We start from the raw sequence: 18,394 nt of genomic DNA on the forward strand, positions 1-18,394 counted from the left end.
TCTCAGCAGCCCCGCCTGGCTGAGCTTGAACTCCTGGCAGAATCTGGAACACAATGAGTTGTGTGGCTCAAGGACAGGGGCCATTTTCCCCTCACACACCTGATTGGTATTGAGCCCTCCCTTCACAGGGCCAAATCTTGGCCCGTTTGGGCCTGATAAACTCTGCTGGCCTCACCCTGACAATTTTGTGAGACCCTGCCCTTCCACAAAGGTCAATGGGCACCTGGAGGATGGCAACTAGACTTGGTATACCCTGGGACATTTGCTAAGTGGCCACAGACCCAGCACTGACACCAAGATTGAACCTGTATCAATCTGGTGAACACTACCTTCCCCTACCTGGTGACTCACTGAGTCCCTTCCCCATGAAACTCTAGTACCACCAGAGACACTTTCAGTGACTGAGCCAAACAGGCTGCCGGGAGGTAGAGGAAGGCAGAGGCAGATCTCAGATGCCTTGGACCTTTTACTGACCTGCCCCCTGGTGGAAGCCAGCCTTGGTTTACAGCTTGGTCCTTGCTATGCACACCAAGGCCCATTAGAGACAGCCACAAACTGTACTTCCACACAGGTTGCCCAAGGCCAGTCACAGGCAGCATCTGGCATTGACCTGCACGAGAGTCCTCCCAAGAGCCCCCAGAACAAATACATCTGCTTCAAACAACATCAGAGCAGGATTGAATTAACTGCACAAGTGGCACATCCAAAGGGAGATGTCAACAGGCACCAGGCCCTGCTGAGTCGAACCAGCACTCGCACAGCAGCTCATGCACTGTAGTCATGTTCAGTCTCCACAGTCAGCCAGCCTATGGGTTGACCCCATGCACAGACAGGCCAACAGCAATCAAGACTCAATTACAATAGGAAGGCTTACATAACCCATAGAAGGGACATTCCTGTAGCACCTTGCTTGGGTGATCAGGAAGACTGTACTATTGAGCCTCATAGGACAGAAACAAATACAGAGGCAGCCAAAAATGGGTAGACAAAGAAACATGCCCCAACAGTTATAATAAGACAAAGAAGGAAACTACATAATAATAAAGGGATCAATTCAACAAGAGGATATAACCCTTGTAAACATTTATTCATCCAACATAGGAGCACCTAAATACATAAAGCAAATCTTGATGGACATAAATGGAGATGCTGACAATAATACAATCATAGTATGGGACTTCAACAACCCATTGACATCAATGGATAGAGCTTCCAGACAGAAAGTCAACAAGGAAACAACTGCCTTAAATGACGCACTAGATCAGATGGATTCACTTGATATCTTCAAAACATTTCACCACAAAGCAGCAGAATATACATTCTTTTCAAAGTGCACATGGAACATTTTCTAGGATAGACCACATTTTAGGACACAAAACAAGTCTCAATAAATTTAAGAAGATTGAAATCATAGCAACATCTTCTCTGACCATAACGATATGAAACCAGAAATCAATCACAAGAAAAATATGAAAAACACAAACACCTGGAGGCTTAATAGCATGCTACTAAACAATGAATGGGTTAACAATGAGATAAAGGAAGAAATCAAAAGACACCTTGAAACAAATGAAAACGGGAACACAACAACCTAATATTTATGGGACGCAGTGAAAACATTCCTAAGAAGGAAATTCATAGCATTACAGGCCTACCTGAAAAAGCAAGAACATTTTCAAATAAACATTCTAACTTAACACTTAAAGAAACTATAAAAAGAGCAATCAAAGCCCAAAGTGAGTAGAAGAAAAGAAAAAATAAGTATCAGAGCAGAAATAAACAAAATAGAATCTAAAAAAATCAATGAAACCAAAAGTTGGTTCTTTGAAAAGATAAACAAGATTGACAAACCTTTTTTTTTTTTTTCTTAATCCTCGCCTGAGGATATTTTTCCATTGATTCTTGGAGAGAGTGGAAGAGACAGGGAAAGACAGAGAGAAACATTGATGTGGGAGAAACATATCAATTGGTTGCCTCCTGCATGAGCCACTACCAAGGCCCAGGCCGGGGAGGAGGTATGTGCCCTTGACCGTAATCTAACCCAGGACCCTTTGGTCCACAGGCCTACGATCTACCACTAAGCCAAACCAGCTAGCGCAAGATTGATAAACCTTTAATCAAGCTCATCAAAAAAGAGAGAGGATCCAATTTTTAAAAATTCTTCATAATACTATAACTCTGATGTGTGATTCAGGGTGGGGCAAAAGTAGGTTTATAGTTGAGTACACAAAACAGAGTTCATTCTTGTATTATTATTATTTATTAAGTACTAGAGGCCCGGTGCACAAAAATTTGTGCACTCGGGGGGAAGGGGGGTCCCTCAGCCCGGCCTGTGCCCTCTCGCAGTCTGGGACCCCTTGGGACATAACGACCTGCTGGCTTAGGCCTGCTCCCGGGTGGCAGAGGGCAGGCCCAATCCCTAGGTGCAGCCCCTGGTTGGGCTCAGAGCAGGGCCAATTGGGGAGTTGGGGCACTGCCCCCTGTCATGCACAGAGCAGGGCGGATTGGGAGGTTGCGATGCCACCCTCAGTCACGCTCAGGGTAGGGCCGATTGGGGGGTTGGGGCACCGCCCCCTGTCACACTCAAGGCAGGGTCGATGGGGAGGTTGTGGCGCCACCCCCTGTCACGCACAGAGGAGGGCCAATCAGGGGGTTGGGGAGCTCTCCTCCCCCCCCCCCCCCCCCGTCACACACAGAGCAGGGCCCATCAGGGGGTTGAGGAGCTCCCCCCTGCCACTCACAGAGTAGGGCCAATAGGGAGTTGGCACACCACCCCCTGTCACACACAGTGCAGGGTGGATCAGGGGGTTGGGGCGCCACCCTCTATCACCCACAGAGCAGGACCAATTGGGGTTGGGGCGCCTTCACCTGTCACGAACAGAGCAGGGCCGATAGGGAGGTTGTGGCCCTGCCCCCTGTCACACACAGAGCCGCAGGGCAATCAGGGGGTTTGGGCGCTGCCCCCTGTCACACTGATCCCGGTGCTGGGAGGCCTCTCAGCTCCGCTGATCCCAGTGCTGGGAGGCATATTACCCTTTTACTATATAGAATAGAGGCCTGGCGCACGGATGGGGGCCAGCTGGTTTGCCCTGAAGGGTGTCCTGGATCAGGGTGGGGGTCCCCACTGGGGTGCCTGGCCAGCCTGGATGAGGGGATGATGGCTTTTGCAGCTGGTCACACACCCTTCAGGGTGGGGGTCCCCACTGGGGTGCCTGGCCAATCTGGGTGAGGGGCTGAGGGCTATTTTCAGGCTGGTACTGAAGCTCCCAACTGCTCCTATTTTTTCTTTTTCTTTTTTATTCTGGGCCAGCTTTAGCTCTGAGGCTCCAGCTCTTAGGCCTCCACTCCTGAAAGCAGGTATCTGGTTTGTTTCGGTTCTTGAAACTCTGTATCAACTCCAGCTCTGAGATCCCCAGCCGGCTGAAAGCTGGTTTCTGGGCGTCTATATTTGTTACAATGTTTGAAACTGCAGGCTCAAAGGCCTGCAGCGGCCTCCTCCGTCTCTGACCTCCGTCACTGAAGCAAGCAAGCCTCATGTTAGTTTCAAGCTGCCTGGCTGCCGGCCGCCATCTTGGCTGACAGTTAATTTGCATATCTCCCTGATTAGCCAATGGGAAGGGTAGCGGTCGTATGCCAATTACCATGTTTCTGTTTTATTAGTGTAGATTGTATTATTTCCCATATGAACAACTGTTAACCTATTTTTGCCCCATCTTGTATAACAAACACATTGATTCTTATTTCAGTGTATTCAAATAGATATAGAATGCCAGGTATTTTATGAGAGATGATTTTCAACTTTCTTTGCACTGTATACCATGTTTTAATTCTAGGCCTTTGGAATTGGCATTACTACCATACTTCTCAAACTGTGTTCCTTTTCCCTTAAATATGTCATGTGCTTTTCTCTAGAATGTAGACACGTCAAGGTCCTAAATTTCACATGTTGGATATTAACATTTTTCTCATAAATTCATACATAAGGAATCATTCATTAATGCCCAGCAGTTCACACATGCACACAGAGCCCAGAGTATTTTTTAAATTTATTGGGGTGACATCAGTTAGAGCATTTGACTGCAGAGCCCACATTCTTGGAAGACCATTGAGACCAGTGTGGTAAGCTGCCGATTCCCAGTCCTCTTTCCTAGCTGGCTCTGCCCTAAGCTAGTGCTTTTCCAATTTTATGTTCTGATTCAGTAGATTTAGAATAAGGCCAAGATATTACATTTCTAATTGCCCCCAAGTGATGCTGATGCTACTGGTCTGTGGCCCACACTGGATTAGCAAAGCCCGAGCGGGCTTCCTCAACATTGGTGAACTTTTTATGGGGCCGAAAATAGACTACTTTACCTGCCCAGACCCGATTTCCCTTGCTCCATTCCTCTTCCTGGTATTTTTCTCCTTCTTGAACTCTATCCTGACATCTGTCTAGCCAAAATGGTTTTGAATGTTGGATGCTTTTGCGAAACGCACAAAGGAAAACATGATTGGGAGGAATTGCTTTTTGCTCTGTCTTCACTTTCCACGTATCTGTGCTATTCCCTCTCTACAGGTCTTCTTTGGCAATGTGGATTCGTCTGGAATAAAACACAATATTTTTAACCCTCCAATTGTTGCTCGGTACATCCGTTTGCACCCAACACACTACAGCATCCGCAGCACTCTCCGCATGGAGTTGATGGGCTGTGATTTAAACAGTAAGTGCCACGTCATCCCATATCCTTCCATCTCCCAACCATGAATAGAATAATTAATAGTCCTAGTTTTCCAGAGGCTGCGGATTTTCTCAGCACATAGAACTATTAATGCTAAAACCAGCAGAGTCCTGGGCAAACCCAGGACTTGGTCATTCTTTTTTAAAAATATATATTTGTATTGATTTCAGAGAGGAAGGGAGAGGGAGAGAGAGAAAAACATCAATGATGAGAGAGACTCATTGATCAGCTGCCTCCTGCACACCCCACACTGGGGATCGAGCCCACAACCCTGACCTGGAATCGAACAGTGACCTCCTGGTTCATAAGTCAGTGCCCAACCACTGAGCCACGCCAGCCGGGCAAGAATTTGTCATTCTAACCATGGGATTCCCCATGGGCAGCCACCTCCTTCTGTACTATTAACAAGGCAAATAAATCAAAGTCAAAGCTGAGCAGATCTGACCAGAAAAAAGGGGGGGGGCATGTTACCAATCACAGAATCAATGCAAAAGTTAATTCCTGGGAAGTGACATCATGATGACAGTAGTCCTTAAGTGTCAGTGGAGGCAGGCTAGTGGGACCAGGGCTGCATCTTGTCCTTGTGATTACATTCTCCTTTCGTTTCCTTCAGGCTGCAGCATTCCACTAGGAATGGAAAATAAAACAATATCAGATGCACAGATTACTGCCTCCTCCTACTTAAACAATGTGTTTGCCACCTGGCCTCCTTCACAAGCCCGACTTCACCTCCAGGGGAGGACTAATGCCTGGAGACCCCGGGTAAGAGGCAACAAATGTTCTATTCAACTGCGGCAACGTGGGAAGTAGTGGTTGGGAAGGAATGAAGAAAGCCCTTGACTGTTTCCGCAGAGGTATTTGTGTCACCTGGTTGTTCCCCAAGAGTGTCAAGGAAGGTTGACTGTGGGCAGGAAAACCCACAGATATTTAGCGGTGTCAAACACACAGCATTCATCGGGGGAAATGATCCCTAACTGGAAACGGATTCTGTAGATGCAGTTCTAGGCTAATATCTGTCATAGAATTCTAGCTGAAGTCCAGTTTCACAGAAAGAAGTATCAATAATTAGCTCTTTATGCAGATTTCTCAGCGTCTCAAAGAAAAGGGTCACAGTCATGGAACAGTTCATTGGGCACAATTCTTTTCCAGAACCACTCAGTCTGTGAGTTTTCAACCACTGAATAGCTTTTGGGGATGAGTGGAGTTAATGGTGTCTGCTCCTTTCGGGGGCTTAATTTATTTTATTTTTAAATATATTTTTATTGATTTCAGAGGGAAAGGGAGAGGGGGAGAGAGAGAAACATCAATGATGAGAGAGAATCATTGATTGGCTGCCTCCTGCACGCCCCACACTGAGGATCAAGCATGCAACCCAAGCATTTGCCCTGACTGGGAATTGAACCGTGACCTCCTGGTTCATAGGTTGATGCTCAACCACTGGGCCACACCAGCCAGACTGGGGGCTCACTTTAAACAAAATAGGTTATATAACACATGGCTAAACTTAATAAATAGCCAATCTCTATATGGCTCATATATTCATCCATCAAACATTTACTAAGTATCGATTCAGTAGCTGACCCTGGGGATACTGAAATGAATCATGAAGAATGATAGCCCTCAAGTTACTCAGAGTCTAAGAAGGGGGACTGACAAAGACAATTAAAACGCAGAGTGTAAGTGCTGTGACGTGGTTAATAAGAAGGAATTCGGGATTTCTGGGAGCAAATCCTGACCAACGGGAAACTAGTCTAACTAGATTATTCCTCAGGTGAATAGTCCAGAAGAGTGGCTGCAAGTGGACTTCCGGAAGACAAGGAAAGTCACAGGAATAACTACCCAGGGTGCGAAATCTCTCCTTACCAGCATGTATGTGAAGGAGTTCCTCATCTCCAGCAGCCAAGATGGCCATAACTGGACTCCGTGTCTTCAGAATGGCAAAGTAAAGGTATGCTGCTCTCATAGGAAAGGCACAACCCTGACCGAGAGCGTGACATTTAAGAGTACAACAAGGTTGATACAGGATCAAACTTTCAGGATAAACGTCACCGAGTATCTGTAGTAATAGGACACCATGAAAAGCATTTGGGGAGGACACAGTGACTCTAGGCAAGGATGTATAATCCCCAGAAAAGGGCAGCGTAGAGCCCAAAGTTGATTTTCCTCATGAATTTTCATGTCATCCAGGATTGTGGCAAGAAGCAGAGGGGCCGAAACCGGTTTGGCTCAGTGGATAGAGCATTGGCCTGTGGACTGAAAGGTCCCAGGTTCGATTCCGGTCAAGGGCATGTACCTGGGTTGCGGGCACATCCCCAGTAGGAGATGTGCAGGAGGCAGCTGATCAATGTTTCTCTCTCATCGATGTTTCTAACTCTCTATCTCTCTCCCTTCCTCTCTGTAAAAAATCAATAAAATATATTTTTAAAAAAAGAAGAAGAAGCAGAGGGGTAAGGAAGAATGACAAGTATTTCCCAAAGGCTTCATGGTGTCTGTATCCCTCATCAGCAACTTAGATTCCCAAGCCTCATTGACCTTGAACTTTAGTGACCCAGACAGTCTTCCTTCTTGATGTTGATTTGCTAGATACGTCAACAAATTATGCTAATTAGAGGACGTAGTGTACTAGTAAAGTCTTGCTATCTCATGAGTTATGAGGGGATGTATAATTCATCTCTATGGTGTCTTTTATCTTCTTTTTCACCAAGAATGATGTGGCCCTTACTAATCTCTCTAGTACAGTCTCTTGACACCTGCTCCTTTGCTCTCTAAGCTCCACCCAGACTAATAAACTCCCAGGCCCCTAAAAGTTGCATGTTCCTTCTGACAACAGGCTTTTACACATACTGTTTCTTCTACCTGGAATGTTTTTTTTTTCCTAGGGATTTCCCACTGTCCCTGTCACCTTGTTCATCCTTTAAAAGTCTCAGATAAACATCATCTCCTCCAAGAATTCCCTGGCCTCTTAAGGCTGAATGAAAGACTTAGGGTATAGATAATATACATTCTGGAGGATATTCTGGATGAACTTTGACAACATTATGCCGAGTTAAATAGGCCAGACATAAAAGGGCAAATATTGTATGATTCCACGTACACAAGTAGTAGTCAGGGTTCTCCAGAGAAACAGAACCAATAGGATGTGCACATGTGTGCCTAGGTACATGGGAGTGTATGTATAAAGAGATTCATTATAAGGAATTGGCTCACAGGACTATGGAGGCTGACAAGTCCCCAGATCTACAGGGTGAATCCGAAAGCTGGACACCCAGGAGAGCCAATGGCCTAGTTCCCATTCGAGTCCATAAAATCACTTCTAAAAAGAGATTGAAAGTATGTGTGGCTAGAGGCCGCAGATTTGAAAAGGCATTTGTTTCTGGTGTAGGGGGTTACATATCTTGCAGGCTTTGTGATGAACAAAAAGAATTCAAATGGTGAAAATTAAGTGTCCTGTAAAAGCAAAAACAAATCACAAAATCACAAGAAACAACCCCCTTACTGGCCCATCTAGTAAGAAATAGATTGCAACTCCAACACACTAGACAACCTGGAGGAAAGGGACATATTCCTAGATAAAAACAACCTTCCAAAACTTAACCAGGAAGAATCTAAAAACCTCAACAGGCCAATAACTATGGAGGAAATCAAAGCAGTAATCAAAAAGCTTCCAGCAAACAAAAGCCCGGGGCCAGATGGCTTCACAGGGGAGTTTTACCAAACATTCAAGGAAGACCTAAAACATATCCTCCTCAGACTATGTCAAAAGATCCAAGAGGAAGGAACACTTCCCAGCTCATTCTATGAAGCCAACATCACCCTAATCCCAAAACCAGATAAAGACAATACAATGAAAGAGAATTACAGGCCAATATCCCTCATGAACATAGATGCCAAAATCCTCAACAAAATCCTAGCAAATCGGATCTAGCAGTACATCAAAAAGATCATACACCATGACCAAGTAGGATTTATCCCAGGGATGCAAGGATGGTACAATATCCGCAAATCAATAAACGTGATACATCACATAAACAAATTGAGAGAAAAAAACCACATGGTCTTATCAATTGATGCGGAAAAAGCATGTGACAAAATCCAACACCCTTTCTTGATAAAAACTCTCAGCAAGATAGGAATTGAGGGATCATACCTCAACATAATAAAAGCCATATATGACAAACCCACAGCCAACATCATAATCAATGGGCAAAAACTAAAACCATTCCCCCTAAAAACAGGAACAAGACAGGGATGCCCCCTCTCACCACTCCTGTTCAACATAGTACTGGAAGTATTAGCCGTTGTGATCAGACACGAAGAAGAAATAAAAGGCATCAAGATTGGAAACGAAGAAGTAAAACTGTCCTTATTTGCAGATGACATGATACTGTACATACAGAACCCTAAAGACTCCATCAAAAAATTATTAGACTTAATAAATGAATTCGGCAATGTAGCAGGATACAAAATTAATGCTAAGAAATCCATGGCATTTCTTTACACCAATAGTGAACTTACAGAAAGTGAAACTACAGAAGAAATCCCATTTACCATTGCACCAAAAAAATTAAAATACCTAGGAATAAACTTAACTAAGGAGGTAAAAGACTTATATGCTGAAAACTACAGGACACTGAAAAAAGAGATAGAGGAAGACATAAACAGATGGAAGAATATACCGTGTTCATGGGTTGGTAGAATCAACATCAAAATGTCCATACTACCCAAAGCAATTTATAGATTCAATGCAATCCCCATTAAATTACCAACGGCATTTTTCACAAATCTAGAACGAACGTTCCAAAAATTCATCTGGAATAAAAAAAGACCCCGAATAGCTGCAGCAATCCTGAGAAAGAACAAAGTAGGTGGGATCTCAATAACAGATATCAAACTGTATTACAACTGTTCTTAAAACAGCTTGGTACTGGCACAAGAACAGACATATAGATCAATGGAATAGAATAGAGACCCCAGAAATCGACCCAAACCACTATGCCCAATTAATATTCGACAAAGGAGGCAAGAGCATACAATGGAGTCAAGACAGTCTTTTCAATAAATGGTGTTGGGAAAATTGGACAGATACATGCAAAAGGATGAAACTAGATCACCAACTCACACCATACACAAAAATAAACTCAAAATGGATAAAAGACTTAAACGTAAGACGGGAAACCATAAAAATACTAGAGGAATCCACAGGCAGCGAAATCGCAAACATATGCCGAAGAAATTTCTTCTCTGATACAGCTCCTAGGGCAATGGAAACTAAAGAGAAAATAAACAAATGGGACTACATCAAAATAAAAAGCTTTTGCACAGCAAAGGAAACCATCAACAAAACAACAAGAAGACCCACTACATGGGAGAACATATTTGCCAATGATACCACCAATAAGGGTTTAATTTCCAACATTTACAGGGATCTCATGAAACTTAACAAAAGGAAGATAAACAATCCAATAAAAAAATGGGCAACGGACCTAGATAGACACTTTTCGAAAGAGGACATACAGAAGGCCGAAAGACATATGAAAACCTGCTCAAAGTCACTAATTATACAAGAGATGCAAATCAAAACGACAATGCGTTATCATCTCACACCTGTCAGAATGGCTATCATCAACCAATCAACAAACAACAAGTGTTGGAGAGGATGTGGAGAAAAAGGAACCCTTCTGCACTGCTGGTGGGAATGCAGACTGGTGCAGCCACTGTGGAACACAGTATGGAGCTACCTCAGAAGACTAAAAATGGAACTCCCATTTGACCCAGTGATCCCACTACTAGGAATATATCCCAAGAAACCAGAAATGCCAATCAGAAAGGATATATGCACCCCTATGTTCATAGCAGCACAATTCACCATAGCTAAGATTTGGAAACAGCCTAGGTACCCATCAGCAGATGAGTGGATTAGAAAACTGTGGTACATATACACAATGGAATACTATGCTGCGGTAAAAAAAAAAAAAGGAACTCTTGCCTTTTGCAACAGCATGGATGGAACTGGAGAGTATTATGCAAGTGAAATAAGCCAGTCAGAGAAAGATAAATACCACATGATCTCATTCATTTGTGGATTATAGAGAACAACATAGACTGATGAAAAGGGACAGACCCAAAGACTGAGAAACAGCGATCAAGCTATCAATCCCCAGAAGGAAAGTAGGAGAGGGCGGGGGTAAGGGGAAGAGATCAACCGAAGGACTTGTATACATGTATATAATCCAAACCAATGGACATGGACAACAGGGGGATGGGAGCATGAGTTTGTGTGTGGGGGGGAGGTTGGGGGTTAATGGGGGGGATGAGGACACATTTGTAATACCTTAACTAATAATAATAATAAGAAGAATAAGAATAAGAATAAGAATAAGAAGAAGAAGAAGAAGAAGAAGAAGAAGAAGAAGAAGAAGCAAAAAAAAAAGAAATAGATTGCACTTCACTTTATCAACAGTAGGGGGTACTCCTGGACTAAGAAACATAATAGGTCGCCCAAACCTTTTATAAAACCACCTCTTATTGATAGAACGAGAAAAAATAAGGAATTTCTAAATGAACAGACAATGGCAGATGAGGTAAAGGGTATTCTTGTTTGTCCTTGCTTTTTCATTCCCTCCTTCCTTGAAAACTCCATTGACTTTGGGCTTGGCAGTAGTACTCATTTTGACTAATGAAATGTAGTAGGTAGACATGACATACACCACTTCCAAACAGAAGCCTTCTATGTGATTGCATGTTTGACTCATCTTGTGTCTCTGCCTTCTGCCATACGATAAAAATGTGGAAGAAATGACAAAATTAGGAAATCAATTTGCAACTATCAGCATGCTATTGAATGCTTGCAGGGAACTTTAAGGGATGCCAAAACCATTGGTTGAAAGCCTGATAGGGAACTGAATATTTACATCGTTTCACAGATTGTTGGCCAGGAAAGGGAGATAGCTACCTCTATCACAGAGAGAGCTGGTGAACATCACTTTAACCAAGTGGTCAAACTCGTGTCAATAATGGGACCAGCTGGTATTATGTGTCCCCTGATGCGGTATGATGGGAAGGACACATCACCTACTTAGTATTTGCACTGAAAATGTTTAACCAAAACCTAATAACGAGAAAACAGTCACACAAATTTACAATGTAGGACATTCTATAGCACAATGGTGCTGGACGTTTTTTAAAATGCCAATGCCCCGCCCTAGCTGGTTTGGCTCAGTGGATAGAGTGTCGGCCTGAGGACTGAAGGGTCCCAGGTTTGATTCTGGTCAAGGGCACATGCCTGGCTTGCGGCCTTGATCCCCAGTGTGGGGCATGCAGGAGGCAGCTGATCAATGATTCTCTCTCATCATTGATGTTTCTATCTCTCTCTCCCTCTCCTTTCCTCTCTGAAATCAATAAAAATATATATTTTTTAAATGCCAATGCCCCAAATTTCCAAAGTAAATTTTCCAAATCCAAATAAGTAAATAAGTAAATAAAGTCAATGTCATGAAAGTCAAAAAAAGACCAGAGAGTAGGAATCTCTTCTAGATTAAAGAGATATGATAAATAAATGCAATGTGAGATCTTTTACTAAATTCTGGATTAGAAAACTATATGAAGATAACATTGTGATATCAATTATACATTTGTTGGGTATAATAATGTTATCCTGTGGTTATGTAAAAGAATGGCCTTAGTTTTATTTGGTAAATATATTTTTATTGATTTCAGAGAGGAAGGGTGAGGGAGAGAGAGAGAGAAACAACAATGATGAGAGAGAATCATTGATCAGCTGCCTCCTGCACGCCCCTCACTGGGGATCGAGCCTGCAACCCGGGCATGTGCCCTTGACTGGGAATCAAACTGTCATCTCTTGGTTCATAGGTCAACACTTGACCACTGAGCCACACCGGCCGGGCAAGACATAGTATTTAAACCAAGACCCAAAAGATAAAAATGGGATAACAGGAGGGGTAAGAGTATTCTCAACACTGGAAATCACGTATACAAAGGCTCTCATGATAAAAGGAGTTGGCACTGTCCAGGAAGTAAAGACGAAGGCCTCCACAGCAGCAATTCTAGATGTCACACTCACTTCTCCTGGCCATGTTGGGAAAACATAATTTTTTTCCTGCCGGACAACAAATAAATGCTGTCATTCCTCTTTCAGGTTTTTCAGGGAAATCAAGACTCCCTCACACCTGTGGTGAATTCGCTAGACCCACCGCTCCTGACACGCTACCTGAGAATTCACCCCCGGAGCTGGGTGAACCACATTGCCCTGAGGCTGGAGATTCTGGGCTGCGAGACACAGCAGCTGTCCTGAGCAGGACAAGAAATACAGTATGAGCCCTGCTGGCGTGGTTCAGTGGTTGAGCGTCGACCTAGGAACCCGGAGGTTACAGTTCGATTCCCGGTCAGGGCACAGGCCCGGATTGCAGGCTCAGTCCCCAGTGTGGGACCTGCAGGAGGCAGCCGATCCATGATTCTCTCTCCTCATTAGTGTTTCTGTCTCTCTTTCTCCCTTCCTCTCTGAAATCAATAAAAATATGTTTGAAAAACAGAAATAAAGTATGAGAACTTTGGCATTTTCAAGGGACTAGTTCTGAGACTGTCATAAATTCTCCTGATCCAATGAAACCACTAAAACATAGAATTCCTGTCATAAAATGTAGTAAAATACAATGGTTTGTATAGTATACAATCATAGGGTTGTCTTAAGTGCCCCTCCCACCGCTATTAACATGGCACCACTAGCATAACCAACCATCCCAGTTTGTCCTGGACTGTCCCGGTTAAAGCAAAGCCCTTGCCAGTCTCTATGCCCCACCCTCCTGGGCCCAGAGCATTCCCTAACTCCAGTCCAACATGCCTCTCTCTCAGACTTGTCTTCTACCCGTGAGCCTGGCCTCTGGGTTACTTCGTGCCCTGCACTGCCCTTGGCACTATCATTTTCCTGTGTATTGAAAGGATGCAGCCCGGCCAGTGTGGCTCAGTGCTTGAGTGTTGACCTATGAACCAGGAGATGACAGTTCGATTCCTGGTCAGGCACATGCCTGGGTTGCGGGCTCAATCTCCAGTGGTGGGGCGTACAGGAGGCAGCTGATCGATGATTCTCTCTCATCATTAATGTTTCTATCTCCTTCACCCTTCCTCTCTGAAATAAATAAACAATTTTTAATATATTTATTGATTTCAGAAAGGAAGGCAGAGGGAGAGAGATAGAAACATCAATGATGAGAGAAAATCATGGATCAGCTGCCTCCTGCACACCCCATACTGAGGATCAAGCCCACAACCCGGGCATGTGCCCTTGGCCGGAATCGAACACAGGACCCTTCAGTCCACAGGTCGACACTCTATCTACTGAGCCAAACCGGCTAGGGCTAAACATATATGTATTTTCTTAATATATTTTATTGATTTTTTACAGAGAGGAAGGGAGAGAGACAGAGAGCCAGAAACATCGATGAGAGAAACATTGATCAGCTGCCTCCCGCACACCCCCCACCGGAGATGTGCCCGCAACCAAGGCACATGCCCTTGACTGGAATCGAACCCGGGACCCCTCAGTCCGCAGGCCGACGCTCTATCCACTGAGCCAAACCTGTTTCGGCTAAACATATATTTTTTTAAAAAAGAAACACAGTCCAAGCAGACACTGCCCTGAAGCTTCCCAAAGCACTTGTCATTAAGCCTGCACTTGAGGGGAGTGTTGCATACTATTTAATTCTTAAGCATTTCTGCAGCTGCTAGAAGACTGGTCTTTCCTTCCATGTAGTCAGGCAAAAAGATATATCTGAGGAAACCCATCTGGAAAGCATTCTCCTCTGACAAATGGTGCCTCTCCCACAGCCACCACTTCCTCCTCTGTAGAAAAACAATGTATCTAAACTTGGCAGAGGCTTCGAACATTGAAAATAAAACTCTCACTTTTTTATTATCCTGGTCAAACATGGAACAACACATTTGGGGATCAGATCATCACAGTCTGGAAGTTAAAAGGCAAGTCATTTTGACATCCTGCAACATGGAGATAATATAAGAACGACTCCGTTAAAGTCTGGTTTTGCCTCCTTAAAAATAGATATCTTATTTAGCCATCTTGGGGCACTGTTAGTGGTATATTCTTACCTCAGAAACTAGTGTTCTAGCCCAGCCAGCATGGCTCAGTGGTGGAGCGTCGACCTATGAACCAGGAGGTCATGGTTCGATTCCAGTCAAGGGCACATGCCCAGGTTTCAGGCTCAATCAATAAAAGATTATAATAATGTTCTTTTTAATTATATTTTTATTTCACAGAGGAAGGGAAAGGGAGAGAGAGATAGAAACATCAATGATGAGAGAGAATGATCGATCGGCTGCCTCTTACAGCCCCACCGGGGATTGAATCTGCAACTTGAGCATGAGCCCTTGACCAGAATCAAACCCGGGACCCTTCAGTCGGCAAGCCAATGCTTTATCCACTGAGCTAAATCAGCTAGGGCTAAAACTAGTGTTCTTAAACTGAGGCTCATAGATGGGATTCAAGAGCCCCCAAATCCCCTGGATTAGGTACATTTATGTATGAATGCATATGTGTGTTTTCTGACAAGAGTGTCCAAAGACTTAAGAAGATTTTTAAGGGCACAGGGCTTTAAAAATATCAGAAAGATGTAGAAATGAAGCCATTTGGTCTTAATTCTAATCAACAAAAAATATAATAGGTTAGGATCACTAATACAAGAATAAACTCTGTGTTTTGTGTACTTACAACTGTAAACCTCCCTTTGCCCCACCCTGCACAATCTCAGTCCACAACTGATCAAAGTGCAAATGATTTATGGTCCTATAAGGTTCTTTTAAGGTTAAAGGTTAACTTACAGGACTCAATAACTCATTTTGCTTTATAGCCTGGTAGAGAAGTTAACCCCAAAGGTGATATGGTTTTATTTCTGTAAAAGGTTAAACACTCATGTCTAATTTATTAATTTTTTTACAGGTTCCAAAGGGAAATGCTACAGAGTATTTCATTGATTCACAGTTAACAGTTTTGTGAGAGGATCTTCAGGGAGCTTTGTGCCGCAAAGTGCATTATAAAAGGCAATCGCTACTCATGCTATCTTTTTTTTTTTTTTAAATATATTTTATTGATTTTTTACAGAGAGGGAGGGAGAGAGATAGAGAGTTAGAAACATCGATGAGAGAGAAACATCGATCAGCTGCCTCCTGCACATCTCCTACCGGGGATGTGCCCGCAACCCAGGTACATGCCCTTGACCGGAATCGAACCTGGGACCTTCCAGTCCGCAGGCCGACGCTCTATCCACTGAGCCAAACCGGTTTCGGCCTCATGCTATCTTTGACGAAATCTGAAATAGTATAATTTAATAATCTGGTTTTGACATTCTTTTCCCATTGACTATATATACATCTCTAGTTCTCCAATGTTCTTGGAACCAGCTTTTTTTTTGGTCTTCCTGCCGATTTCCTAAATATGCAGTTAAATAAGACATTGACACATAAACAAATGGCCTTGAAGAGTTGTGTTTTACCCTTGAAATAAAAATGTAAATGATGATATTTTTAAAAAGAGAGGCACTGCCCGGTCAGTGTGGCTCAGTGGTTGAGCAGCAAACTATGAACCAGGAGGTCACGGTTGGTTCAATTCCTGGTCAGGGCACAGGCCCAGGAGGCAGGCTCGATCCCCAATGTGGGGAGTGCAGGAGGCAGCTGATCAATGATTCTCTCATCATTGATGTTTCTATTTCTCTCTCCTTCTCCCTTCCTCTCTGAAATCAATAAAAACATTTTTAAAAATAAATAAATTACTGAGTTAGAAAACCATATTAAATTGAACTCACAGTAAAAAGTGATATATCCAAAATAAAATTTTTAAAATTAAAAATGAAGTCTTGATCCAGAAGAGCTTATATAGAGGGAGACTGAGAGAGCAATGGGGAATTTCTGTCCAACACGTATAGTTTCAGTTATGCTACATGAATAAGTATTAGAGATCTGACATACAGCATAGTTTCTATAGGTAATAAGGTATTGTGCCCTTCAAAAGTTGTTAAGAGGATAGATCTCATGTTAAGTGTTCTTACCATGATAAGAAATTGAAAGTCCTGAAGGAAAGATCAGAATGAATGTGGTCAAATAAAACAATATAAAAATTTTTACTTGAGATAAAATAATAGTAATAAAAAATGTGAATCTTCAGATCAAATAGAGTCTCTTAGTACAAGGAAGGATTAAGGAAAGACCAGAACAGAACATAGCCAAGAAGCAACTGGATTTACACTAAGAATCCTTCAAAACAGCCAGGAATTGGTGACCTTGGTTAAGTCTGGAAATGGAAGCACAGGTGGCATGCTAAATTGCTTGAGGAACTGTTGAATTAGACAGTTTGAAAAGTAGTTTAATCCTACAGTTTACAATTTTCTATTTAGTTCCACACAGCAACACGAGTAGAAATTGATTCTCTCAAGAGGTTAGGAGAGAGGATCTAAGAAAAGGGAGACACCAAGCATGATCAAGAAAGAGACGCTTACTCAATTAGCATTCTCTCCTTCCTTACCTCACAGATAGGAGTTCCCATACCAGCAGTAGTAATTGACCCTGGTATTCATGAGGAGTCAGGGCTGCTGCTACACAATAGGGGCAGAGAGTAATACCTACACTGGGCACTCAAGGGAACGGGGTATTTCTGAGGACTAAGTGGAGCAGTGGGGACTGTGGCTTATCCCATTAACCCTCCTTTTATAAGTTTTCTAGAGATTGTGACCAATAAGAACCTTGGAGAAGATGTCATATATGTTAAAAAATGCATTATCTAATGCAGGGGTCCTCAAACTTTTTAAACAGGGGGCCAGTTCACTGTCCCTCAGACCGTTGGAGGGCCGGACTATAGTTAAAAAAAAAAACTATGAACAAATTCTTATGCACACTGCACATATCTTATTTTGAAGTAAAAAATCAAAATGGGAACAGATACAATATTTGTATTTGCATGTGGCCCGCGGGCCGTAGTTTGAGGACCCCTGATCTAATTTGTCATTAATCTTCTTTCTTTACAATATTTTACCGTATGAAAGCTTTATATTTTTTATGCAATACATTTATCAGTATTTTCATGACTTTTTGGGTTTTATGACATGCTCAGAGTAGCTTCTTCCACACTGATTATGAAAACATTCACCCAAAATTTATTTCAATATATATAGGGTTTTACTTTTGTTTAGTTCTTAATCCATCTAGAATTTGTTTTTGTGCATAGGGCTCTCACTTTAATGCATCCAAATGGGTAGCTAATCATTATGTTAAATCATCTTTTTTTCCTCTACTGATGTAAAATGCCACCATTTTCATCTATTAAAGTTCCATATGTACACTATTGTAAACAGTAGTAGCTACCATGTGGCAAGTAAAATATCTTAGAATTCTTCACGTGATAAGAGGATACAGCTACTGTAAGGATGGGTTTCAGAATCAACACATGTTTATGCATAGACAGGAAAAGATGTCTGTATGCCTAACTGTCAAATGGAGAGAGGCTGGGGAGGGTCAAATGCAGTAATGATGTCATAAGGAGTGGTAGAATTCTATTTGGAACTTCAGAGACGTAAGGGGGAGACCGTTACTAGTTTCTCCCGTTGTACTTTGAAGGCTGAGGTCAAATTCACTGCTTCTTTGGATCTGTTGGTGGTAAG

The 18,394-nt window shown here is 42.8% G+C and overlaps 1 protein-coding gene across 1 annotated transcript in view; it reads left to right on the forward strand.

Moving 5' to 3' along the window:
• F8 (coagulation factor VIII) overlaps positions 1-13,291 on the forward strand; it is a 96,247-nt gene extending 82,956 nt beyond the window's left edge. The window contains exons 23-26 of the mRNA XM_059679620.1: positions 4,556-4,700; positions 5,332-5,480; positions 6,490-6,666; positions 12,874-13,291. Coding sequence (XP_059535603.1) covers positions 4,556-4,700; positions 5,332-5,480; positions 6,490-6,666; positions 12,874-13,029 — 627 coding nt within the window. The 3' untranslated portion in view covers positions 13,030-13,291. The remainder of the gene's footprint in view (positions 1-4,555; positions 4,701-5,331; positions 5,481-6,489; positions 6,667-12,873) is intronic.
• Positions 13,292-18,394: the final 5,103 nt, after the last annotated feature.

This window comes from Myotis daubentonii, chromosome X (genome assembly GCF_963259705.1).
Source record: "Myotis daubentonii chromosome X, mMyoDau2.1, whole genome shotgun sequence".
Taxonomy (NCBI): domain Eukaryota; kingdom Metazoa; phylum Chordata; class Mammalia; order Chiroptera; family Vespertilionidae; genus Myotis; species Myotis daubentonii.